Source organism: Podarcis liolepis, assembly GCF_965112155.1.
Source record: "Podarcis liolepis genome assembly, chromosome: 9".
Classification (NCBI taxonomy): domain Eukaryota; kingdom Metazoa; phylum Chordata; class Lepidosauria; order Squamata; family Lacertidae; genus Podarcis; species Podarcis liolepis.
This window is the reverse complement of record NC_139564.1, coordinates 11,270,188-11,291,453: the sequence shown is the minus strand read 5'-3', so window position 1 is coordinate 11,291,453 and position 21,266 is coordinate 11,270,188. Positions and strand designations below refer to the sequence as shown.

Sequence of the window (21,266 nt, the reverse complement as noted above, 5' to 3'; positions counted from 1 at the left end):
GACAACTAGAGACTAATAAGAATTGATGCAGCGATGTGAACATATTACGCAACGGGGGAGGGAAACCTGATCTTTTAGAAATTGTATTAAAATAAATTAATTTGGTTTGATTTGTAATAATTTGGAAGTGGGGAAAATTAGCGGAAGGAACAAAAATTCAAAACACAGATTAAGACGCAACTAGCCAAGCTACAGCTCTTCCTGCCATTATCTGGTTCAGCGTAAGGCAGATGTTCAGTCCCCCCACCCGCAGCCATGAGAACTTTCCTTCCTCAGTACATCCCACGACATCTGCGGAGATACATGGAGAGGAACCAGCAGTCTATCATAAGCGGAGGGCTAAGAATCCGTCACTGAGGCTGTGCCACATGATGAAAGGGAGCTCTGTACGTGTCTGGCATCCACACTGTCTTTGCTACCTACGAAAACCTACAAGCCTGGTGAAAAAAAGTCCTGCAAATATCAGCCGCACGTCAACAGGCAGGGGTGACATCCTGATGTCTCATTTCCGCGTGTTCTGAGCACCAGTATATTACAGTACTTATCGAGCCAAAATGTGGAGGGGAGAATTATCTGCCGCACAATTTATTAGAGTTGATGGAGTGTAGGCAGATTTCTCAATAGCCTTTAAAACATTGTGATGCTCCACAGTATATTTTTAATGGAAACAAATGCATGCAATCTGCTCGGGCTTTTCGTCGAGCCGTCCGCCAAAGACAACGGGCCGTAAATCAATTTCATCTCATCCCCTCTCTCTCTCTTTGCAACAGGACGGCTTTAAAGGGACAATGTCAAAGTTGGGAGGGAAGAGCAATTTTAACTCTAAGAGGGTTAGACGCAGGGAGCAACTGCCAGGATACGGCAAACCGCGTTTGCACAAGGGCACTAAACTGAGAGCTAAATCTCAGTTAGCAAGGTCAGACCCAGAACAGTGGGGGCCAATTCACACCTCACAAGGTAGGGGATAAAAGAAGGAGTTGCATAGAAACCACCGAGTCCATGGATGCCGGAAATAATTGGAACTACATCTCCAGGAGGGCTGGGCAATATCTGGCTTACAACTTCTTGATATATTACCAGCTAAACATTGTGGTATGCTGATGTATCACAATTTCTGAAATAAGGTTGGAAATATGTAGAGGCGGGATGCAGGTGGCACTGTGAGTTAAATCACACAGCCTAGGGCTTGCCGATTAGAAGGTCTGTGGTTCGAATTCTCGCGACGGGGTGAGTTCCCGTTGCTCAGTCCCTGCTCCTGCCAACCTAGCAGTTCAAAAACACATCAAAGTGCAAGTAGATACTCCCGCTCCGGCATGAAGGTAAACGGTGTTTCTGTGCGCTGCTCTAATTCGCCAGAAGTGGCTTAGTCATGCTGGCCACATGACCCGGAAACTGTACACCGGCTCCCTTGGCCAATAAAGCAAGAGGAGCGCCGCAACCCCAGAGTCGGCCATGACTGGACCTAATGCTCAGGGGTCCCTTTACCTTTACCTTTATGTAGAGGCGTTGCCTGGCTTCACAGTTTTTCCCCACATTGTGATTTTTGCATAGCACACACACACATCATCATTCGCAATATACGCCAGGTCAAAAATTATGAAACCAATATCTTGATATGGGCTGGAAACCAGTTTCAGATGATATATCGCCCAGCCTTAACACCCACCATGATTTGTGATATATTGCCAGGTCAAAATCACATGCTGGTGGAATTCACAATGCGTCGTTAAAGTAGGTGCGGATCTATTGTACAACAAAACTTCCTCCCAAACAGATCAGCGTTCTGCCAAAGATGTAAGCAACGGGGAAATACAATGCAAAGTTTGGGAAAACACTTGGGTTGATGCAACATTGTCTAACCTCTCCACAAACAAATCAGGATAAATAGTCCTCAAACAGATCAATTTGAAACAACCTTAGAATCTCACACCACTTTCCTCCCATTGAAGACTGACGGGAGCATTTTTTGTTAAGCACGCCATGCAATGAAATGTTAAAAAAGACCCACAGCTGAGCCCAAAATTGGTCCAGCAATATTAAGGGCAGTTCACCCTTCTAAGTCAGAGATTAAAAATCAGACCGTACCCATCTCTCAGACACTTGCTAATCCCACATGCCACACTCTACATAGGGGAAAGGTTTACATACACATTTCCTGACACAGCTAATACTTTCTCTTACAGCATGGCTAAGCCGACAAAGATCATTACTCTTGAAAAAAGCAAAACCACTCAGCAACAATTTGTATCATAAAACCAAGGCTTTAAAAGTATTATCTGAAAATCGTCTCCCGTACTCACTCCTTCAGCCATGGACAAAAACACAGCTGGCTGAAAAGGGGAAATTTAATGAAGTTTCGGAAATCTCAAACATGTTCTGTACCTCAGGGCTTACAAAACACACAGCCCTATATGCAGTGGAATCCTATGCATGATTCTTCGTCTACCCAAAATCAAGCCCCATTCAATTTAAGGGGACTTACTCCCAGGTATGTGCATATAGAGTTGCAGGGGTTTTTTATGACACAAACAAATGCATAGAATAGTTAAACACAGTTCTGTAACATTTTTTTTAAAAGTTTACTTACAACCAAAGTATAAAAGGACCATGTAACAAATATAAGAGTTACCTTTCAGATCAATAAACAGTGCAATTCTATGAATGTTTATCCATAAGTTTTCCTGAGTTCGAAGGAGTAAGTGTGTTGAGGGTTGCAGTCAAAGCCATGCCTCGTGTGTGTGTTTTTAATGATTTTGCAACTTCGTAAAAAGGTAACGTTGCAATACCTGTAACTGTTGCAATGAAGTGATAGCATTGGGGAAAGAAGCAGACAGGCCTTTTGCAAAATCTGCAAATTCTCCCTCCCCAAGCCCTCTCCCCCTCCAGCCACTTCTAGCCAACTTGTGCCCTATAGTAGCCACCTCAAAAACAGTAGCAGAGGATGCCATCGCAACAGGTATAGGCGCTAGGACCTCTCCGGTCCCACCATCGTCTGAGCGCTGTACTTCCGTTCTTCCAGGCTAGAATTTGCTTCAAGGACAAAGCCCCTTCCGTGCCATAAAATGAAATCTAATTCAGGCACAGCTAGTCACAAAATAACATTAAATCTGACCTACCTGAAATGATGAGCCTCCGTAGACGCATACACCTGAAAGACCAGAAAGAAAATTGTGTTAGGCAGACATAAAAACCAACTTGTTAAATTAGGAAGTGCTGGAGAGAGAGGGGGGGAGCACTTTTAACAGTCCCTACAACAAAGTAAAGGGACGCGGGTGGTGCTGTGGTCTAAACCTAGGGCTTGCCGATCAGAAGGTTGGCGGTTCTAATCCCCGTGATGGGGTGAGCTCCCATTGCTCGGTCCCTGCTCCGGCCAACCTAGCAGTTTGAAAGCATACCAGTGCAAGTAGATAAATCGGTACCATTCTGGCAGGAAGGTAAATGGTGTTTCCGTGCATTGCTCTGGTTCGCCAGAAGCGGCTTAGTCATGCTGGCCACATGACCCGGAAGCTGTACGTCGGCTCCCTCGGCCAATAAAACAAGATGAGCACCGCAACTCCAGAGTCATCCGCGACTGGACCTAATGGTCAGGAGTCCCTTTACCTTTACAACAAAGTAGCCCGTTTTCCACAAGCAGCACAGTTTCTCCAACTATCCTTAGTGTCTGGACTCGCAGACTTTCTCAACCTGTGGGTCCCCAGATGTTGTTGGACTACAACTCCCATCATCCCTGAGCTCTGGCCTTGCTAGCTAGTGGTGATGGGAGTTGTAGTTCAACAACATCTGGGGACCCACAGGTTGAGAAAGGCTGGGAGGGAGCAAACTCACAACAGGAGTATCTGAACCTTCAGATGCCAACGGGATACAAGGCAAAAGTCCAATCTCAGGCCAGTGACGGATTTAGGGTGCTGCAGGCAGTTCCCCTGCACAGGTCACTGAACCAGGGTGGATAAAAATCAATGGTTTTTTTACAAAAAAAATTCAAAAAAATCAATTTTTTTATTTAAATTGGATTTTTAAAATAAAATGCTTTTGGAGGAAAAATCTTTCTAAAGATAATTTTCTATTTAAGTTACATTATAGTCCAAAGGCTATTCATCAGGAAATAAGGGTTTGTTTTAAGTTTTTCATGCGTGCTAAAATTCAGTCTAAGGTTTTTTTTAAAAAAAATTGTTTAACCACATCAGTTAGCATACATGGATACATATGCTTTAATGTTATTGTTTCCTCTGCCCTCCCTATTCCTTTTTCCTTTTGTGTGGTTTCAATTGGGTTCTGAGCTTGCAAGCAGGGACAGTTTTATACAGTATTATTATTTTTTCCTTTACATATAAGGTGCTATTTTTAAATGAGGAAGATAAAAGTAAGGAAAGGAAAATAGACACATATATATAGTATATCACTATAACAGTTGTTAACGATTACCATTAAAATTGTTTCAACCTACTGTATTTTGTATAAATGAGCTCCAGGTTTCATTACACTTGTCCATGCAAAGTCTGAACTTTTAATAGCTTCCTAGCCCTTTGAAAAAGTTGGGTGCTTTGTAAGTGAGAAAGAAGCACAGCAGAAATGAGTTTATCCTTTAATAGCTTGTCTTCCACCAACTTCAAGCCTGGAAGAGTGCTTGTTTCTGTTGAAAGGAGCCTAGGAACCCACAGATGTTCCTAAAATAAGTTATCATCCGTTCTAAAATGTATCTCAGCAGCTGCAGGGCATGAAATGGAACACTGCAATGAACTATGCGCAGCACATTGGTATGAATACACAGAACATGCTAGAAAGGATGCCTTTGACCCAAACGCTAGAATTTTAGCTTCTGCAGATATTAGGGGTTTGGGGCAGGACCTGAACTCAGATCCAAGGGAACACATCACAAGAATTTTAGAAATTCACGCAGAAAAAAGTTAACAGGGTATCATAGGGGCAAAGCAGAGCCAGTGAGAGATTGTGCCGGCCAAAATAGAGGCAGAGGATTAAAATAAGTACAGTATTTGTGCTATTAACATCACATCTAGTTTGACCCTGATTTAGGAGGGACCAGAAAATAGACGCTGACTTGGTAAATAGGACAGTTGGAGCATATGCAATACGAGGTCTCGGCACGTCCCTCTCAATCCGATTCAGGGCACAATCCAGTGCTCTGGATTGCCCCATCCAAGCTGGGACAAATAGGGACCAATTGCTCCTGATCGATTGAGAGTCTTGCAGTCTTTGATTAGGGTTGAACCCCTAACTAATCACAGAGGTTGCACAAGTATTGGAATTCCGCCTTGGCCCACGAGAGCAAACTAGACGACTCGTCCCCATTTTTATGCAAAGGGCATCTTTTGTTTTGGCAGAGGTCTCCTGGGAGACAGGTACAGTTTCGTGTGCAAAAGACTACACTTCCCATCATCCACTGAAATGCTGAAGGGAGGGAGTGGAAGGCAGCCAGAGAAGGAGGTGGGGCTATAAATGGCCGTGCCAAAGCATGAGCCGAGTTCTGTCAATGGTGGAGCCACGTGACTCCATTTGACAGCCCCATATTGCTCTGGGTGGACCCAATCCAGGACTGTCTCAACCTTTTCTGGTCAAATTCTGGGTCAAACTGGGTCACACCAGTAAGGTAAAAGGTAAAGGTAAAGGACGCCTGGACGGTTAAGTCCAGTCAAAGGTGACTATGGGGTTGTGGCGCTCATCTCGCTTTCAGGCCAAGGGAGCCAGCATTTGTCCACAGATAGCTTTCCGGATCATGCGGCCAGCATGACTAGATCGCTTCTGGCACAATGGGACACCATGATGGAAACCAGAGCACACAGAAACGCTGTTTACCTTCCCGCCACAGCAGTACCTATTTATCTACTTGCACTGGCATGCTTTCAAACTGCTATGACCCATGTACCTATGGGACCGCCTCTCCTGGTATGCCCCGCGGAGGACCTTAAGGTCCACAAATGACAACATTTTGGAGGTCCCAAGTCGCAAGGTGGTTAGATTGGTCTCAACTAGGGCCACGGCCTTTTCAGTACTGGCCCCGACTTGGTGGAACGCTCTGTCACAAGAGACTAGGGCCCTGCGCGACTTGACATCTTTCCGCAGGGCCTACAAGACAGAGCTGTTCCGCCTGGCCTTTGGTTTGGACTCAGTCTGACCCTTACGTTTCCCTCCCCTTATGGTAATTGATCTATGGGCTATTATTAAAATGAGGCTGCATTTTATATTGTATTTTAACCTGTATTTTAAATTGTGGGGTTTTTTCCTCCCTTATATAGGGATGCGGGTGGCGCTGTGGGTAAAACCTCAGCGCCTAGGACTTGCCGATCGCATGGTCGGCGGTTTGAATCCCCGCGGCGGGGTGCGCTCCCGCTGCTCGGTCCCAGCACCTGCCAACCTAGCAGTTCGAAAGCACCTCCAGGTGCAAGTAGATAAATAGGGACCGCTTACTAGCGGGAAGGTAAATGGCGTTTCCGTGTGTGCTGCGCTGGCTCGCCAGAGCAGCTTTGTCACGCTGGCCACGTGACCCGGAAGTGTCTGCAGACAGCACTGGCTCCCGGCCTCTAAAGTGAGATGAGCACACAACCCTAGAGTCTGACAAGACTGGCCCATACGGGCAGGGGTACCTTTACCTTTTACCTTTCCTCCCCTATTATGTTTTTATTGTAATTTCACTGGTGTTAGCCGCCCTGAGCCTGGCTCTGGCTGGGGAGGGCAGGGTATAAATAATTTTTTTCTAATAATAATAATAATAATAATAATAATAATAATAATGATGGCAGGAGCTGGGACAGAGCAACAGGAGCTCACCCCATTGCGGGGATTCGAACTGCCGACCTTCTGATCAGCAAGCCCAAGAGGCTCAGTGGTTTAGACCACAGCACCACCGGCATCCCCATGAGCCAATGCACAACCCCAGCACACTATCCACAGAGGGCTGAAAGGGGCACTGGAGCCCCTCTAGTCTAACCTCCTGCTCAACATAGGATCTGCAACTCAGGTTGTGACAACAGCATCCTTGGCAGATGGCAGCTGAGTCCCTGCTTAAATTCCTCTGACAAAGAGAGCCCAGCGCAGCATGGAAGCGTTGCAACCTGAAAAACATTTCCCCACTTGAAACTGCGGGCAAGCGTTTCACTGTATCTTAAAGTAAAATGTAGCAAGGATTAAATCACACACTCCTGAGCTGGCAAGCTCTTGCTTAGAATAAGTCACAGCTGACACTCATGCAAAAATCACAGGGTTGCTGCTGTTGCTTTTTCATCTGCTACAGTTATTTTTTTTAAATACACCTTCTACAAATGAGACTTACAGGGAGGACTATGAATTATTGCGAAAAAGGACTAAGAAGGAGTTTATTGAGGATTTGAGTTTTATAGCAATAACTATTAAAATAAAATACAAAATCAGAAAGAAGGTTAGAAAACCATTAGTCGAGGTTGACGGAAGTCCTAGGCTGTGATAGCCAAAGGTTTGTTGTATTGTATAAGATGGGATGTTGTGTTTGGAAAATATGTGCAAAAACCAATAAAAATTATTTGAGAGAGAGAGAGAGAGAGAGACTTACAGGGAGGACATCCTTTGCCAACCTGCCACCTTCCAGATGTTTTGGACTACAACTTCCATGAGCCCCAGCTGCTAGTTGGGACTGATGGGAGTTGTAGTCCAATGCACCAGGCTGAGAAGGCCTGGGTAGGAAATAAAGCCTCTTGGATTTCTAAGAGAGTAAAGCAATGCTTTTATGGAAATCACGATGCACCACACACGCCTTTATTCTCCAAGCTTTCTTTTCTTTCTTTCTTTCTTTCTTTCTTTCTTTCTTTCTTTCTTTCTTTAGAAAAAGAGAAGTGCCTTCGAAAAGCGCCTAAAGGGAATTGCAAAAAACGTCAAGCCAGACGACACTGGCCATTTGTTTGGTGAAAAGTGACGCCTCTCTCGTCTTCGAGGCGCAAGTGGCTCTGCTGCAGGATGCAATCGCTGGGGGTTCTGAAGGACACGAGGATTTGGTTCAATGCCGCCTGGGGACGCGGAGACAAAGGAAGGGTTTATGGCCAGCGCTGCAGTTGGTCTCCCCAAGGAGGCAGCAACAGCCACTTCTGCACCGCACCTGCCAGACCGTTAATAAAAGTGTCAAGGCCAGGGCCTTCGCAGGAAGCTGATTGCCTGCTTCCAACGCTATGGAATCCAAAGTGAGAGGGCAGTTTTGAAAAGCAGGAGACGGGCCTACGAGAACATGCCATAAGAAAGCAAAGTCCGGAATGCAGCAGGGAACAAGGCATTCATTGACCACAGAACCAAAGATCACCAGGGGCCTCTGATTATCACAACGAAGTTTCCCACAGTTTATTCCTGCCAAAATGGCCCAATCCATAGACTCACAGGGGACCCCCAACGGTCATCTAGTCCAACCCACTGCAATGCAGGAATCTAAACTAAAGCATCTATGGAGGATGGCCATACAATCCTGGGCAGGTTCGTGTTTTATTTTCCGCTAACAAGCCACCCACGTTATGTTAACTCTGCTGCCCTAATTGCAAAATAAGTCGTCGTTGCTGTTGTCAACAGCAGCCGTAACTCATCCTTCTTCCAAGCAGTTCAAGACATATAGCTGCTCTCCCGTTTTATCTTCACAACCATCTGACAAGGTAGGCTGGAACAAGAGAGTCCCAGAGTGGTTTAACCCGGAAAAGTCAATCCCTCTTCTCAGGAAAACCTGGAGAACCGGAGCTCTGGGCGGAGAATCTGGGGCCTGCTAGCAACTCTTAGCGATCTTAACAAACTACAGTTGCATGTTGAGGTCCCCAAGCCACCCCCTAAATAAATCACAATTCACACAGAATTTTTGTTTAAGGTTTTTGGCACAATTTTGGCCACAACTTTATTAAAATAGATAATGTGAGTGGTTGCTTAGGCATTGGTTACGACTATCTGTCCCCACCCAGGGACAGAAATGACTTCCGAAAGCCAGAAAGGGAAAACAATATATGGGAGAGAATGGGACTGGACACCATACTGTCACCCCTCCCTGCATGCTCCCAGGGGCTTGCACGGCCCTAGCCCCTTGCCGGGGATACAGGCAAAAGCCTGGCAAACCCCTGGAATCCTTTAACGGAATTCCATTGCAGCAGCAGCATTGGAGGGGCAGGCCCAGCCAACCATACCCCCTCCACCAACCAAAATTAACCAGGGCCTAACCGCAACCTTACAAGTTGTGATGATTTGCTACGCAGTAGGCAAGAACCAAATGGTGTCAGCCAATCTGCCAAATGGACAAAATTCCTACCAGGCCCCTGCCCCAAAAGCAGACGACCCCATGACAGGCATAGCAATGTCAAGTGCAACAGCCCTAAATTAGGGAGGGTGGGCGGGCGATCTGATGCACGCAGCAAAAGAGACTGAAAAAAGCTGCGTGCCAAGAATATATAACCTTCGGGCCAACCCTCTAAATGGTAACATCAAAATCTCCCCAACAACCCAAACTGGCCCAATCACAGTCATGGCCATCCAAACGGTCCTGCCCAGTAACCAAGTGTCTTGTTAGACCCCCACCGCAACACGTGCTCTCCATGAAGGAGAACATGCTCTCCCAGAAATATTTGGCGGAAGCCAGGGCTGCTTAAAGTAGAGACATCACCTTGCCAACAAAGGTCCGTATAGTAAAAGCTATGGTTTTCCCAGTACTGATGTATGGAAGTGAGAGCTGGACCATAAAGAAGGCTGATCGCCGAAGAATTGATGCTTTTGAATTATGGTGCTGGAGGAGACACTTGAGAGTCCCATGGACTGCAAGAAGATCAAACCTATCCATTCTGAAGAAAATCAGCCCTGAGTGCTAACTGGAAGGACAGATCTTGAACCTGAGGCTCCAATACTTTGGCCACCTCATGAGAAGAGAAGACTCCCTGGAAAAGACCCTGATGTTGGGAAAGATGGAGGGCACAAGGAGAAGGGGAAGACAGAGGATGAGACAGAGGACAGTGTTCTCGAAGCTACCAGCATGAGTTTGACCAAACTGCGGGAGGCAGTGGAAGACAGGAGTGCCTGGTGTGCTCTGGTCCATGGGGTCACGAAGAGTCGGACACGACTAAACGACTAAACAACAACAACAACAAGGGCTGCTTAAAGCAGCATCACAACACTTCAAATTCATGCTGTGGGACTTCAACTGTTGGCAGCACCCACCCACCCACCTCCCAAAAAGCAACTGGTGCAGCCAGCCAGACGCAAAGAGCATGTGGATAGAGGGGAAGAGAAAATTTAATTTGGAAAGCTGCCTACTCTTTTGCCGGGGATTGTGAGCAGAGAGCCAGGAGTTCATTATTCCAAACTAATCCATCACAGCAAATGCCCACTTCGGACAGCGGAAGGAGCAAGGAAAACTGCCCTGTGGACAATCTTTAATCACCCTTATTGCAGGACGAAATAGTTGCCGTTTGTTGAAGGGTAACTAATAGGAACATAGGAAACTGCCTTATCCTGAGTTGGATCGTGGCTCCAATTGAGTTCAGTGTTGTCTACACTGGTGGGCAGGGCCTCAGTCTGCAAGGTTTCAGTCCGGAGGCTCTTTCCAGATCTTCTGCATACAAACATAAACACACACTCTGCCCCTGGAATACAGAACCTCCCTAAAGAGGTCCGCTCACACAGAGTCAGGTCACTGGTCCAACTAGCTCCATTCTGTCCACACTGGCTGGCAGCAGCACTCTACTGTTTTAGACAGGAGACATTCCCAGCATCAGCATCAGCATCATTATACCACCCATCTGGCTGGGTTTCCCCAGCAACTCCGGGCAGCTTCCAACAAATTACTATTATTATTATTATTATTATTATTATTATTATTATTATTATTAATAACATCAAACATTAAAAACTTTCCGTCAGATGTCTTCTAAAAGTCAGGTAGTTGTTTATTTCCTTGACATCTGGTAGGAGGGCGTTCCACAGGGCAGGCGCCACCACCGAGAAGGCCCTCTGCCTGGTTCCCTGTAACTTGGCTTCTCGCAGCGAGGGAACCGCCAGAAGGCCCTCGGAGCTGGACCTCAGTGTCCGGGCAGAACAATGGGGGTGGAGACGCCCCTTCAGGTATACTGGACCGAGGCCGTTTAGGGCGTTAATGGTCAGCACCAACACTTTGAATTGTCCTTGGAAATTCATTGGGAGCCAATGTAGGTCTTTCAGTGTTAATATGGTCTTGGCGGCCACTCTCAGTCACCAGTCTATCTGTCAAGGATTTAGAAGTGTGAAGGATAGAGCCTGGGGCTTTCTGTGTGCAAAGCATGTGCTCAATCCCTGAGCTAAGATACAGAATCCTAGAGCTGGAAGGGACCACAGCGGTCATTTAGTCCAACCCCCTGCAATGCAGGAATCATTTGCCCAATTTGGGGCTGGAACCCACAACCCTGCGATTGAGAGTTCTCCTGTTCAATAGACTGAGCTATCCCTCATCCTGCCTGCACCCTGCCTCCAGGCCCAGCTCCAGGTATTATTTTATTTTATTTGTTAAATCTGCATCCAAAGATCTCTGGGCAGTTTGTGGCATAAAAACACAAAGCACAGAACAGAAATAAAGAACGAACAAACCCTCCCCCAAACACATTTAAAAGGGCATCGGATATTAATCAATAAAGGCCTAGTTGAAGAGGAACATTTTCACCTGGCACCTAAAGATATGTAATGAAGGAGCCAAGCAAGCCTCCCTGGGGAGAGTGTTCCACAAATGGGGAGCCACCACAAAAAAGGCCCAGTTCTCATGTTCTCACCCTCCAGACCTCTCGTGGAGGAGGCACATAAAGAAGGGCTAGGTCAGCTCGTAGGGGGAGAGACGATCCTTGCATTGCAATCCTGAGCCATTTAAGCCCTTATAGGTCAAAACCAGCACTTTGACTTGGGCCCAGAAACTAATTGGCAGCAAGTGCAGTCTAGCCAGGATCAGTGCCACTGGTGGATGAAGGGTCCCTTGTGTCAGATCCTGCTGCATCAACTTTTATTATTTTACTTCTGCTTGCTTCCCCCTCCCCTCCCTCTTGTTTTATCTTGATTTGATTGCTGCCTCTTTACATTTATATCCCACTTTTCTTCCGACATGCAGGTGGTCTCCCATCCAGACCCAGACCTGCTTAGCTTCAGCAAAATGCGTAGTCGCATATGCTCCTCTGCCTTCAAAACATCAGCTGGAATTACCCTGAGATTTTGCTAAATTGAAGGGCAGCATATAGAGAGTTAAAAAGGACCCCTCTTAAGTAGGAAAGCAAAAACAGTCAACTCAGATTGCAATTAAACTTAAGTGGGGTGGAAGTCATTTGTCTGCACAAACATTTGTTTTCAGGGCATCCAATGTGTGTTCAAACCACCTCTGCCGCATTGCCAATTTTCACCGGCGAGAGATATTTACGGCGTAACATTTATAGAGGGCATTTCAAGTATTCTGGGACTCTCCCAGATGCCAGGGACTGAACCAGGCAGAGGGCCTTCTTGGTAGTGGCACCCTCCCTGTGGAACGCCCTCCCATCAGATGTCAAGGAAATAAACCACTATCTGACTTTTAGAAGACATCTGAAGGCAGCTCTGTTTAGGGAAGTTTTTAGTGTTTGATGTTTTATTGTGTTTTTAATATTCTGTTGGGAGACGCCCAGAGTGGCTGGGGAAACCCAACCAGATGGGCGGGGTATAAGTAATAAATTTTTATTTTTATTTTTCTGCATGCAGAGCAGATGTTCTCTGCCACTGAGAAACAGCCCTTCCCTTAAAGCTTCACATTCATGAGCTCTCTTCAGATGACTGCTCCTTATATATTGCACACACAGAAGGAGGAATCATGCCTATCGGTTCTGCTCTCCATCTGTTCAGACAAACCCATGGAAAGAGCCCATGCATAGCTTGTACATACAGCTTGTCTGCGTGCACAATGTCTGAACACACAATCAGGAGGAAAGCCTGCAAAACCCCCCCAAAAAACACCCACATACCGTATTTTTTCGCTCTATAAGACGCACCTAGTTTTTGGAGGAGGAAAACAAGAAAAAAAATATTCTGAATCTCAGAAGCTAGAACAGCAAGAGGGATCGCTGCACAGCGAAAGCAGCGATCCCTCTTGCTGTTCTGGCTTCTGGGATAGCTGCACAGCCTGCATTCAATCCATAAGACACACACACATTTCCCCTTACTTTTGGGGAGGGAAAAAGTGAGTCTTATAGAGCAAAAAATACAGTATTTTGTCAGCTGGGTTCACAGGTTTAGCTAAACAGAGGGAGGTCCGGGAGGTGGAAATAGCAGGCAAGAACTCTGCTCCCTAGTCCACGGACTGGTCAGCTGAACAACATTTTGTTAGTGAAGGTTAGGAAAAGAATAGGGGTGCGCAGAGCTTTTGGTGGACACTGAGCTAAAGCAACGTATCCCATCAGGACACCTGAACTCTGTGGATATGTGAACACCAGTGGTTTAAAACCCAGTGAGGTCCTTCCCACTGCATTTCAAGTTGCGATTGCACATTGTTGTACACCCCAGAGAAGGGAAGGGAATGCCTTCACCTGTTGCACATTACCTGTTTGGCTTCCCCCGCCCCCCTGCATTCACACACTGTTCGTGAAGGTTTAATCTGAGCATGATGCGCAGGGGCTCTCTCAAATGTACGCACCTCTGCTTAACCGCAAAGTGGACGTGGCTTTGGTTAAAGCTGGTTTGGCGGGAAATGCGTCAAACAGTGGCATTCCTCAAGAAACTATGGGATAGCTCTTCAATGTGGATAAGGTTGTGTGAGCTCACTGGGGCCAGAGTAAACGCTAATGTATACCCAAACTGCATTTCCCCCAGAAGAGCTTCTAGGAGCTCACAACAGAGTGTGAAAGTGGCAGCCTTGTCCTTTTGTTGGTCCTCATATAGACTGCAATGACAAACCTAGACAACATCTTAAAAAGCAGAGACATCACCTTGCCGACAAAGGTCCGTATAGTTAAAGCTATGGTTTTCCCAGTAGTGATGTATGGAAGTGAGAGTTGGACCATAAAGAAGGCTGATCGCCGAAGAATTAATGCTTTTGAATTATGGTGCTGGAGGAGATTCTTGAGAGTCCCATGGACTGCAAGAAGATCAAACCTCTCCATTCTTCAGGAAATCAGCCCTGAGTGCTCACTGGAAGGACAGATCGTGAAGCTGAGGCTCCAATACTTTGGCCACCTCATGAGAAGAGAAGACTTCCTGGAAAAGACCCTGATGCTGGGAAAGATGGAGGGCACAAGGAGAAGGGGACGACAGAAGACGAGATGGTTGGATAGTGTTCTTGAAGCTACCAGCATGAGTTTGACCAAACTGCGGGACGCAGTGGAGGACAGGAGTGCCTGGTGTGCTCTGGTCCAGGGGGTCACAAAGAGTCTGACATGACTAAACGACTAAACAACAACATAAAGACTGCCACTGTAGAGAGAGGTTCGGATTTTTTTAAAAAGTTTTTAGTTTTCAGCATTAATAGCTAAAAGACTGGTTCTCCATGAACCGTTTTTAAATAGATCTATCCTCTCTGAACTAAAAACCCTGCAAGTTAGTTGGAATCATCAGATTCTGTGGAAACGTGTTCCACAAGTTAATTATAATTTGCACAGTGGCTCCCTTCATCTCTAACCTCCAGCCAATCGCTTTCTTTGAAGAGCCTGAATTCGGGTGAAAGTGAGCAAGCGAAAGAAAGGAGCATCGATTTACAAAGTTCTACTGGGGGCTCTCACTTGGATGAAAACTAAGCAGGCATAAGACCCCAAAATTGTTGAGCTTTTTTAAAGACACTTTCAAATGTATACACCTCTGCCCAAAGTAGGTTTTTGGGCTTTTAAAAACATTTTATAGCATTTTTATTAGTAGTATTATTTTAATCGCCCTACTTAATATACATCCAGGTTTTCCCGGACATTTTGCAGACTCAGCAAAAATCATAGGACGCTGCCATGTACCAAACTTAGTACAGTGGTACCTTGGTTCTCAAACTTAATCTGTGCCGGAAGTCCGTTCCAAAACCAAATCGTTCCAAAACCAAGGTGCGCTTTCCCATAGAAAGTAATGCAAAATGGACCAATCCGTTCCAAACTTTTAAAAACAACCCCTCAAACTGCAATTTAACATGAATTTTCCTATCTAACCATTGAGCAATGATCCATAAAATGAAAGCAATAAACAAAGTACTGCAGTCACACAATCAGTCAGTAGCTGAACTGGGTTCCACACCGTCACAAAAACAATAAGAGCCACAAAAACAAAAACGCAAAATAAATAGCAAAAAGAGACAGACCTCAGCGTTAGCACTCAAAATGGAAGTGTGGCACTCAAATCGGAAGCATAACACTCAAAACGGAGTACGTTCAACTTCCAAAAAAAGTCTGCAAACCAGAACACTTACTTCCAGGTTGCAGTGTTTGGGTTGTTTGAGTACCAAGGCGTTTGAGAACCAGTATTGTCCACACTGACTGGCAGCAACTCTCCAGGATTTCAGGCATTTTTTCCCCTACCTGGTGACTGAACTTGGGACCGTCTGCTTGCAAGGCAGATGCTATACTTCTGAGCTACAACCCTCTCCCTGGTACTTTGATGGCCGGTCCACGCTCGCATCATCTCCGACTGCGACATCAAGCAAGGACTTTGTGAGCCACCCCAGGAGTAATCGCCACAGACCAAAGGCCCGTATCCCCTAAAGTCACTTCCAAGAAGCAGCGGAGGCAGCTCATGCGTTCAGCAGAGAATCGCCAAGTTCAGAGAAATCAAAGAACTAGTGAAAATTGGGTGAAGTAAAGAGAAATCGAGCAAGCGCCCAGGTCAAATGGCAGCAAAGCACGATGCTGGGATCAGAAATGTGGCTTTTGTGGGTGAAACGACTCTTAGAGTAAGAAGGGGGGGACTTGAGCATGAGAGCAGGTAAGAGAGTTTTTATGCACAATTAAACTCTCCAGGCCTTATGTCATCCAGCCACTTTTTCCACTCCAGGCTGCTCCGAGACGGCAATAAATCTTACTGTTCCCTGCATGCGCTCCAGGAACAGGCGGGATCGGTGGGTAGTCCATGCCGAAGTAATGTCAGCCGTAATGTTTACCGCGCACTGCCTTGATGGATTGTTTTCCAAACAAACAAGGCGTCTAAAAATTGATATTGGCATGCCTAATGCAGGCGGCAAGACCTCCCGACACACGGGCATATCTTGCACACCGTCGAGTGCAGAACTGGTGTTAAAATAGTAATAGGACTAGTAAATAGGGAGTCACGTTTTCACTTCACATTTCTGGTTTCTAATGAACATGTAGCAAAAAAAACTCTTAAGCGTAACAGCAACTGCCAGGGGCGAAGATGTCTCAGCTCCCGGAGCTTTCAGACAAACATCTTTGAGCTTCTCATGTGTGAATGTCGTTACTGCCAGGCAGAAAGCATAAAGGAGCTGGTTTTATACAGCCAGTTGTGGGTTAAAGTAAAGGTAGAGGGACCCCTGACCATTAGGTCCAGTCGTGGCCGACTCTGGGGTTGCAGTGCTCATCTCGCTTTATTGGCCCAGAGAGCCGGTGTACAGCTTCCGGGTCATGTGGCCAGCATGACTAAGCCGCTTCTGGCGAACCAGAGCAGCGCATAGAAACGCTGTTTACTTTCCCACCAGAGTGGTACCTATTTATCTACTGCACTTTGACATGCTTTCGAACTGCTAGGTTGGCAGAAGCAGGGACCGAGCAACGGGAGCTCACGCCGTCGCGGGGATTTGAACCGCCAACCTTCTGATCAGCAAGTCCTAGGCTCTGTGGTTTAACCCACAGCACCACCCGCATCCCTACCCCTAATTGTGGGTTACGCATCTATTAAAGGTGCACTGGAAGCTAGGTACCCTCCATAGCTTTATGTACAAACACAGCCTGGATATGCTCAGTTGGCTACAGCGTGGTGCGGATATGGCCAAGGCTGCTGGTTCGATCCCCGTTTGGGACAGTTGCATATTCTTGAACTGCAGGGGGTTGGACTAGATGACCCTTGCATCCCTTCCAACTCGATTCTACAATTCCATGATTCTATTCCTTGGGAAGGACTGCATCCCAGTGGAGCAGCATCCCAGTGCACGCAAGAGGTCTCGGGTTCAACCCCTGGCATCTCGAGGTAAGGCTGGGAGAGACTCCTACCTGAAATCCTGGTGAGCTACTGCCAGCCAGTGCAGACAACACTAAGTGTGATGGTCCAACTCAGGGTAAAGGAGCTTCCTGGGTTCACAGTGCTGGCGCAGGACATATTCTGGCAAGACTGAAGAGCAATTTGGAAAGGCATGGAAAGCATTCTGCTTTTCAAGGTGTGCCACCTAAAGGCAGAACTTTGGAAGGGGGTAATGAGTGTTGAAGTAAGTAGTTCAAAGATGTTCAGGGCACGATGTTGTAAAAAAAGAACGAACAACCACGCATTTGGCAAGTTTGCTGCCACGCTCTTTACACTGCCTGTGCAAAAATGATAAGGGAGAGTGCCTAGGCTTGATCCAATTGATTAAATGCTCTTTGCAGACACTAGATCAGGCATCCCCAAACTTGGCCCTCCAGATGTTTTTGGGACTGCAACTCCCAACATCCCTAGCTAACAGGACCAGTGGGAATTGTAGTCCCGCTGGGAATTGATGATGGGAACTGTAGTCCCAAAACAGCTGGAGGGCCAAGTTTGGGGGTGCCTGCAATAGATAGTTCCGTAAGGGAGACTGGGGTGCAATTTCTGGTGGCTGCCGGGCTAAGCAGACCTCAAAGGGGTGTGGCTCAGTGGTACAGCACCTGCGCTGCATGCAAAAAGGTCTCCGGTTCACTGTCCCTAGTGACTACAGATAGAATCATAGAATTGTAAAGCTGGAAGGGAACCCCGAGGGTCATCTAGACCAACCCCCGGCAATGCAGAAATCTCAACTAGATCATGCATAACAGATGCCCTCCAACCTCTGCTTTAAAACCTCCAGCACTTCTCATGAGAGTCGAACAGCTCTCATCTCTAGGGAGCCTGTCATAAAACAATCCTGAAGTAGACAGGACAGGGGTCTGACTCAGGATAAACCAGCTCCATTTGTATGACAGAGCCACCGATCTGTGGCAGAAGACCTGCTCTGCGCACAGAAGGCACTGGGTTCAATTCCCGCCATTCCCAGATAGGGCTGGAATAAGAATTCCTGCCTGAAACCCTGGAGAGCTTCTGCAAGTCAGTGTAGACAATACCAGGCTAGATGAACTGGTGATAAGGCATCTTCCTAAGCGCTTTAGTCTGATCCTACAAGGCACTTCTTGTGCTCTTAAGCCAAGAAGAGTTGAAGGCTCTGGGCAACTTAACACAGAGACTTAGCAGCATTTTTTGCTCTTGGGAGAGTCCCCTAAGCATTCTTCCTCAAGAGGATCACAGAGATTCTCAGGCGGTGGTCGGGCTTGTTGCTTAAAAAAACTAAAAATAAAAAAGCAAGACGGTGCCAGCCCCATAGATCATCCCCAGCCCAACTTCAGCAGGGAAACCTCGCCGCAGAATCTCATTAAGCGGCCCAACTTCTCTCTGTAAAGCGAAATCAATGAAGTCCAGAGCTGAAGCTTTTACTCACCTTCAGCCTGATGGGGCAAAACTGCAAAGGCAGCCAAGACGAGCAGCAGACGCATCCACGCCGCCAGGAAATCCATAGTTAAGCAGAGGTTATATTTTAAAAGGGGGAAAATTTGTTTCTTTTTTCTTAAGCCCCAAAGGACCTTCTCTCGGCAGGAGCTTCGTGCAGCATCCGAAGGCAGCTTTTAGGGGGGGAATCTAAGCCTTTTTCTATCCCAGGAACAAAACTAACAGCAGGTACACACCCTTTTGGTTCCGGGGGTGGGGAAGAGTCCCTGGTTTTTTGGGGTTCGTGGAGATGTCAGGTGGCGCCCCAGCCTTGCGCTCCAGTCTTGGTGGAGAGGAAGAGGCTCTCTCCGCGCTCTGGCGACCCCAGCGCGTATTTACAGTGCGGGCGAGCCGTAGGGCAGAGAGCAGCCGTAAATCACCCGGCGGTGGGTCACCTTTGCGCCCAGGGACGGAACCGGGGGAAGGAGCAGGACGAGAACCGCCACCGCCGCCGCGCGTCTCTTCGGAGAGCTGCCGCCCTCTCCAAGTTGTCCCCCAGCCCGGCAAAGTTCCCCCCGGCGGAGCGATTGGTCGACAAACCCCCGAGGCGAGGAGACCTCTCGCCCCTCTCCTCGCCCTCTTAATTCCTGCTTTCTCTCTATCTCGGAGACCCTCCCTCCTTTTCAAAGTCCACTTTGGGGCGCCGCCGCCGCGCCACCCACAAAGGCGCCTCGGATCTTGCGGATCCTCCGCCTGGCGCGCCACGCGCCCTGGGTCGGGCACAGCGCCAAAGCGCGCCCCCTTCCCACCCCGCCCGGATCCTTCTTCCACTCCTCGCCCTTTTTTGGGGGGAGCTCCTCGAGGAAACTTTGCAGGTCCCCTCCAGCAGAAGCAGATCTCCTCTCACGCCGCTTCTCCTGCGAAGGCAGCAAGGGGAGGCTGCCTGGCTGGTTGGGGAGAGGGGGAGAGAAAGAGGGGCGTTTCTCCAGAAAGAAAACACAGCAGGCGTTTTGGGGTTTTTTTAAGCGGGGCTTTCCCTCCCCTCCCTCCGCCTCGCCGCGCGTGTGAGATGGTAGAATTTCTTCCCCTTTAGCGTAGCAGATCCGCGCAAAAATAGGGAATTTTTTTAAACGCTCCCCCTGCAATACGTCCTGGGAGCAGAGAGGATAATTTCAGTCTGCAGGTGATTTGCAAAAGAGATACCATAAGGCAGGCAGGCAGCCGCAAAGACTCTCCAAAGCGCCTGTAGTCGAAATCCACTCTCCGTAGGAGGGAGAGGGGCAAGGTCCGTCCTTCTCTTCCTCTCTCCTGGCTTTCTTCCTTCCTTCCTTCCTTTCTTTTTTAAAAGAGGTTCTCCTCCACCTCCCTCTCCCATGCAGTGCGAAAATGGACCCAGGGAAAAGGGGCTGTGGTGGTGATATTGCTGGCAAAGATTCCTGAGAAAGTCACGTGGGGAAGAAAGCGTGGGGGGGGGGGAGAAAGAGAGCAACCTGATCCCCTTATTCATGCTGCAGAAGTTTATGTTCCTATAGGCTTGTCTGCTTTTGTCTTGAGATCGGGTGGAAATTGGACGGAGAGAAAGGAGAGATGGGGGGGGAAGGAAGAGGGCAAGGCACATCTGTTCATGGGGGGCACACCCACCCCTGCGCCACCCAGGACGAACTGCTGCTGCTGCCATGGTTTAAAAAAGTTTAGCATTGCAGGATTTCTTTCCTGCCTGGCGAAGCGGCACCACCCAGGCTGAAATCACCTCCATCAACATTCCTGCGTTGCAGGGGGTGGGGCTGGATGACCCTCGGGGTCCCTTCATCCCCCTACTCCCTCCCCCCCCACACACACACACCTTAGTGAATTTGCATTGCAACCATTCATGCTTTCCTTGCACCCACTGACAGCTATCTCAGATGAAAAAAGCTCGCTTGGTCCATATTGCCTTGTGGCCAGAGATGGAGATGCTGTCCTGTCCCCCTGATGAGCTTGGTCAAACTTTTTTCAGTTCACTGTCCCTCAGACCATGTGAGGGGCCAGACTATTTTTTGGGGGGGGGGGATGAATGAATTCCTATGCCCCACAAATAACCCAGAGATGCATTTTAAATAAAAGAACACATTCTTCTCATGTAAAAACACACTGATTCCTGGACCGTCCGCAGGCCAGATTTAGAAGGCGATTGGGCCGGATCTGGCCCCCAGGCCTTAGTTTGCCTACCCATGATCTTGGTGATAGCCAAGCAATGTGTAACACCGCAGCCCCTGTGATCTGTCCGCCGAACAGCCCCACCGCCATTTCCTCTCTCCATCCAGTGAAACTGACAAGGTCAAGGAAAGATTTTTCTCCATGCCGTCCATTCACCCATCTGGTCTCTGGTGAAAGTAGTTGAGTCCCTGGTCCTGTCCTTCAGTGGAGGGATTTCATTTCCCCATAAATGGTTGTGTGTAGCAAAACCTGAGCTACAAGGACAGCCCAACAGGGAGGACATCAGGGAAACTGACAAGGCTGTCTTGCATACTTGGATGCAGCTCTGTGGAAGCGGGACACGAGTGTAAAGATGTTGTTGGCATCATTAAGAAGACGGACCAAAGACTATACATGTATGATACGACAGCCGCCAGAGTTTTGATAGCCCAAAAGTGGAAGACACAGGAGGACCGTGGGAGGGATAGGATTCCCTGCAGCCTGACAGCTGCCTACTCATAAAATACAGGGACATTGTTGACATTTCCATTCCACCTTAAGGAACAGAC

General features: G+C 47.6%; 1 protein-coding gene across 2 annotated transcripts in view; it reads right to left on the bottom strand.

The window, feature by feature from the left end:
• The window catches only part of FRAS1 (Fraser extracellular matrix complex subunit 1), a 388,317-nt gene extending 368,401 nt beyond the window's left edge, over positions 1–19,916 (bottom strand). For both annotated transcript variants that reach the window (XM_083520384.1, XM_083520385.1), the window contains exons 1-2: positions 18,536–19,916; positions 3,117–3,148 (exon numbers count right to left, since the gene is read on the bottom strand). In XM_083520384.1, the coding sequence (XP_083376510.1) occupies positions 3,117–3,148; positions 18,536–18,611 (108 nt within the window). In that variant the 5' untranslated portion in view covers positions 18,612–19,916. The remainder of the gene's footprint in view (positions 1–3,116; positions 3,149–18,535) is intronic.
• Between the last annotated feature and the right edge of the window lie 1,350 nt (positions 19,917–21,266).